Source organism: Henckelia pumila, chromosome 4 (assembly GCF_033568475.1).
Source record: "Henckelia pumila isolate YLH828 chromosome 4, ASM3356847v2, whole genome shotgun sequence".
In the NCBI taxonomy this organism is placed as follows: Eukaryota; Viridiplantae; Streptophyta; class Magnoliopsida; order Lamiales; family Gesneriaceae; genus Henckelia; species Henckelia pumila.
In genome coordinates this window covers 190,261,394-190,267,260 of record NC_133123.1, presented here as the reverse complement: position 1 = coordinate 190,267,260, position 5,867 = coordinate 190,261,394, and the positions used below count along the sequence as shown (strand labels likewise).

At 41.4% G+C, this 5,867-nt stretch overlaps 1 protein-coding gene across 1 annotated transcript; it reads left to right on the top strand.

The window, feature by feature from the left end:
- The first annotated feature begins 511 nt into the window (after window positions 1–511).
- On the top strand, window positions 512–1,592 carry LOC140862469 (uncharacterized). The gene is made up of 3 exons (XM_073265492.1): window positions 512–833; window positions 881–1,000; window positions 1,306–1,592. The coding sequence occupies exons 1-3, from the start codon at window positions 512–514 to the stop codon at window positions 1,590–1,592; spliced, it is 729 nt and encodes a 242-aa protein (XP_073121593.1).
- Window positions 1,593–5,867: the final 4,275 nt, after the last annotated feature.

The window sequence follows — 5,867 nt, the reverse complement described above, 5'->3', positions numbered from 1 at the left end:
ATATCCATTTGCATGCTTCGAACATCTCCATGTTCCCTACCAATGAAACGTGGTACTCCGCATCGCAAATTCTAGTCTCAAACTCGAGCGATCCTTATCCTTATTATCGGACGGCTCAATCGACTAGGAACAGTTTAGAATATACAGTGACTATAAGATGTATTTCATGATAGACATCCCCATGTTCTACCACATCTTACATACACTATAGTATATTCAAGGTCTTTATCAAAACAACAATAGTATATCATAATATAACAATATGAAGAAAGATAAAGTCATTGCCATTAATAAAAGTGTAAATTACATTAAACAAAAGATCGTTTGTACAAAGAGTCATCAAAGCCCATAGCCACAAGTTGGCTCACTGGGCACCCACTCTTTCAGCATCTTGGAGAACGAACAAGAAGAACAACTCATACAGGTTTTAAAAGAGCACAAAACTGCTATAGGATGGACTATTGTAGATATCAAAGGAATAAACCCTTCCACATGTATGCACAGAATTTTGATGGAAGAAGGAGCTAACCCCACACATCAGCCGCAAAGAAAATTGAATCCACCCATGATGGAGGTGGTAAAGGAAGAAATCCTCAAACTTCTTGAAGTTGGAGAGATTTATCCTATTTTCGACAGCAAGTGGGTTAGCCCTGTTCAAGTGGTTCTCATGAAAACCGGAATTACAGTGGTGAAGAATAAGGATGACGAATTGCTTCCCACCCGAATTCAAAATGCGTGGAGGGTTTGTATAGACTACAAAAAATTGAATGCTGAAACCCGAAAGGACCATTTTCCTTTACCTTTTATTGATCAGATGATTGAAAGATTAGCTTGTCATTCTTACTATTGTTTTCTTGTTTGATATTTTGGGTATTTTCAGATTGCAATTGCACCGGAAGATCAGGAAAAGACGACGTTCACTTGACCATTTGGCACCTTTTCTTATCGGCGTATTCCCTTTGGACTTTTCAACGCACCAGCCACATTTCAATGGTGTATGGTTAGCATATTCTTTGATTTTATTGAGCGTATATTAGAAGTTTTCATGGATGACTTTACTGTCTATGGCGATTCATTTGAGAAGTGCTTGTCTAACCTTACACTTGTCCTTAAATAGTGTATCGAAACGAACCTTGTTTTGAATTATGAAAAATGTCATTTTATGGTTGAGCAAGGTATCTTTTTGGGTCATGTGGTCTCTTATAAGCTAGGGTATTGAGGTAGATAAAGCGAAAATTGATATCATTCAATCTTTACCTTACCCCACTTGTGTGAGGGAAGTGCATTTTTTTCTTGGACATGCAGGTTTTTATAGGATATATATTCAGGATTTTGCAAAAATTGCATCACCCATGTGTAAGCTGTTGCAAAAAGATGCCGCTTTTGAGTTTGATGATACATGCAAAAGTTCTTTTGACAAACTCAAAGAATCATTGACTTTTGCACCTATCATCCAACCACCTGACTGGAGTAAGCCGTTTGAAATTATGTGTGATGCCAGTGATTATGTAGTAGGAGCGGTATTGGGACAACGAGTTCAGAAAGCATCGTATACCATCTACTATGCCTCGCGCATTCTGAACGATGCGTAGCAAAATTATTCAACTACTGAAAAGGAGCTTTTAGCTGTGGTTTTTGCTTTAGAAAAGTTTAGATCTTATTTACTTGGGGCTAAAGTCATTGTTTATTCTGATCATGCAGCTCTTCGTTTTCTGATGGCAAAGAAGGAGGCAAAACCAAGGCTAATACGATGGATATTGCTTTTGAGCGAATTTGATTTGGAGATTAAAGACAAGAAAGGAACAGAGAATAGAGTGGCAGATCACTTGAGCCGTTTAGTCCACATTGATGAGGAACTGTGTTTTCCTGAAGAATTTCTTGATGAGCAACTATTTGCCACGAGCACACTACTACCCTAGTACACACATATTGTTAATTATTTAGTTACTAATGGGTTTCCCTCTGATTTTTCTAAAGCGCAAAAATATAAAGTCAAAAGTGATGCCAAGTACTATGTGTGGGATGATACTTACTTGTGAAAACATTGCGCTGATCAAGTTATAAGAAAATGTGTACCCGAAAGCGAGGTGATCCCTATCCTTACGTTTTGTCATTCTTACGCTTGTGGCGGTCACTTTGGAGCTAAAAGAACAGCGAGGAAAGTACTAGACTATGGCTTCTTCTGGCCATCCCTATTTCAAGATGCTTAATTTTTCTGTAAATCGTACGCTCAATGTCAAAAGATGGGTAATATATCCCAACGTAAAGAAATGCCTCAACACCCCATTCTCGGTTGCGAAATTTTCATTGTATTGGGAATTGACTTCATGGGACCTTTTCCTAGTTCTTTTGGATATATTTACATATTACTTGCTGTGGATTATGTCTCAAAGTGGGTGGAAGCTAAAGCCACTGTAGTAACCCAGAAACCATTTTAAGATAATAATATGTTAAACATAATTAAGGGTTGGTATTTAACCAATTTTGGAGTGTTATTGGACTTCAGAAGTAAAATTTGGGCTTTTTAATTTTGGGCCGGATAGTAAGCTGCTTTTTAATTTTGGGCCGGATAGTAAGCTCCGATCCCAGATAGTAAGCTCCGATCCTAGATAGTAAGCTCAGATCGGAACGGAAGCTCCGATCCTGGAACGGAAGTTCTGATCCCCAGCTGCCAGCAATGATCGATGACTCAGTCGCGAGTTTTGACAAGTGTCGATCATAGAGCAGATCGGAAGTTCCGATCCTGGCGTGGCAGACATGCACGCAATGAGCTGGATCGGAAGCTCCGATCCTGGCCGAGAAATTTGGCTTTAAATAGAGCAGTTCTGAGTTCATTTCAATTACGAATTCCCGAGTTTCCTTCTTCAGTTATATAGTGTGAGATATACACTTGAGGGCCCTATCGGTTATAATCGAAGTTCTGGAATAACCAAGTTGTGGTTATAGTCATCCGGGACTAGCGTCTTCAAAGGGCTTACTTCGGACGAAGGTATGGTCCGGGAATCGATTTAAGTTTTGGGAGTACTTATTAGCTTAGTTAAGGCTTATAGAACTTGTGTAGTGATACGGTGAACTTTTGAATATAGGCTTGGAACCTAGGATCTACTTTACTTGAACTAGCCTAGAGGTACGTACACATTGACTGAGATTGCCAGCGAGTATACATGTTTATATGTTGCATTTATTTGGCATTATTATATGGCATGATGTATGATTTACCGTTTTCTATACTCATATGTCATGTGCATATACACGTTGAGCCTATTCTTTGTTATACCTGATTATAGAGCCGCTCAGCTCTATACTCGATAGTCTGTCACTGAGAGTACCGCGACGGCGGGGGCATTTATGTCTGTCTACTCTGGTGTATTAGACGAGTGTGGTTGCACCCAGAGGTTGATCCGTGCGGTGGCAGCACTCATATGGCGCCGGTTCTGAGCATGACTTTTCAGATGATCTTTTACCAGTCATCATGTTGCATGCATTATATACATATGTTTACTCATGTCTATGTACTGGGCGTAGCGCTCACGTCCTAGTTGTTATCTTGGACACCCTATTCCATGGGGCAGGTCGCAGGATGGACGGAGATGGTAGTTCAAGACAGGACTAGGGAGCAGGAGCTTTGAAAGTTTTTATACAGCATGATTTATTAGCTGTATAATATTTACTTTTAAGAATTTCGATATGGTTGTATCACTACAGATTTAAGCCTGGATTATATTACTAAGCTGATATGTAAATTATGGTTAAGTTTCCACACGTTTTTACTCTGTTAAGTAATTTGCTGTATTAAGTTTAATGCATGCTATTAGTTACCAGTTAGTAGGTGATTCCATGCAGGGTCACTACATTTTTGGTATCAGAGCATGCATAGATTTTGGGATTAGTACTTGGAATTTAGTTTAGTCTTGAGTAATTCTTGCGCATTTGGGATTTTAATGTGTAATTCTTTTCAGGATATGGCTGACGAGAGTCATGGTAGTGTTGACCAAGGAGGTGGTCATCATCATCGTCTCCATCATCATCAGGATGATCAACATCGTCCTCATGAGGGTCGACGTCGCTATACTATTAATAAGTTCATGCAAGTAGGACCGAAACCCTTAGTGGGAGGCGAGAATCCTGAACAAGCTAGAAGCTGGATGTCTAAACTTGAGAGCACGTTCCGAGCTTTCGAGTGTACTGAGAGCAGAAACTGGAAATAGAATTCGTTCTAGAGGATAGAACACATTATTGGTGGGATGCCAAGATTGCTCAGGCACATACTGAGAGAGGACAGGTGACTTGGGGGGATTTCTGTCGGGAGTTTCAGAAATTATATTTTCCTCCGGCTGTTCGCCAAGCACGATCTATGGAGTTGCTTACTTTGAGGCAAGGATCAATGACTATTGATCAGTATCAGCAGCGATTTCTTGATCTGCTACCTTTTAGTCCTCATATCAATGCGAGTGATGCGTCGAAGTATGATATCTTTCTGCAAGGCCTGAACCAAGATATCTACGCACAGGTTGTCGTCTGTGATGACCCGGTGTCTTATGAGACTTTGGTGAACCGTTGCCGTCTTGTGGAGACCAGCAACAGGCGTGGACAGTTGATGATGCCAGCACAGCCTAGTGGATTTATTGAGCCTCGAGCTCAATCTGTTGTGCCATCTGTACCTAGGTCTTCTTCTACTCCTACTACTTCGTCTGGTTCTCGTGGTTCACGAGGTACTTTCCGCTTTGGGAAGAAGAAGAAGAAGGAGAAGTTTTGTAGCCACTGTGGTGGGAAGCATCCTGCAGCTTCATGTCGGAGAGCTACTGGGGCGTGTTATATTTGTGGTCAGCAGGGACATCTGCGGAGAGATTGTTCTCAGCGTATGGGTTCTGCCAGTGGATCGGGATCCCAGGTTGGATCTCAGGCTTCTACTTTTCCACGTCAGCAGCCAGCACAAAAGAGTTCTTCTGGTTTTCATCCCCAGACTCAAGGGCAGGTGTTTGCTCTGTCTCAGGAGCAGGCTACTGAGGGAAGCGATCACATGTTGGCAGGTAACTTCTTGTTATGTGGTATTCCTGCACTTGTATTAAGTGATACTGGAGCATCGCATTCATTTATTTCTAGTCGCTTCGTTAAGAGACATAGATTACCTTACGTATCATTAGATATGGATTTAGTTGTATCTACTCCGTTAGAGCAGGAGGTAGTAACTAAGCGTCTAGTGATGGGTTGCCTTCTGGAATTTCAGGGTAATGTGTTATCGGCTAATTTGATGATATTAGCGATGACGGATTTTGATTGTATTTTTGGAATAGATATGCTGACTTTGTATCACGCTACTGTGGATTGTTATCAGCGTCTGGTACAGTTTCATCCCGTTGAGGGTGATAGCTGGTACTTTTATGGTGAGGGTGCGCGACCTCCAATGCCACTTGTTTCGGCTCTGAAGGCATGTCATGTCTTGGAGTCAGGTGGGAGGGCTACCTCATCTATGCGGTTGATATGTCTGCGAGTAGTCCGGGTTTTTATCAGCTACCGATTGTCAGCGAGTTTCCTGACGTATTCCCTGATGAGATTCCTGGTTTTCCTCCGGTTCGAGAGGTTGAATTTGGTATTGATCTAGTACCAGGAACTACGCCTATATCCCGAGCACCTTATCGTCTGGCACCGTAAGAGATGAGGGAATTGAAATAGCAGTTGCAAGATGTGCTTGATAAGGGATATATTCGTCCGAGTGTTTCTCCGTGGGGAGCACCTGTTTTGTTTGTCAAGAAGAAGGATGGATCGATGCGATTATGTATTGATTACAGGAAGTTGAATCGTGTCATCATCAAGATTAAGTATCCTTTGCTGCGGATTGATGATATGTTCGATCAACTACAGGGTAC

Coding starts and splice junctions, on each gene's coding strand:
- LOC140862469 (XM_073265492.1), top strand. CDS start 512: ATGGAAGAAGGAGCTAACCCCACACATCAGCCGCAAAGAAAATTGAAT. Junction 834..880: donor GATGATTGAAAGATTAGCTT/GTCATTCTTACT, acceptor GGGTATTTTCAG/ATTGCAATTGCACCGGAAGA. Junction 1,001..1,305: donor CCACATTTCAATGGTGTATG/GTTAGCATATTC, acceptor TTGGACATGCAG/GTTTTTATAGGATATATATT.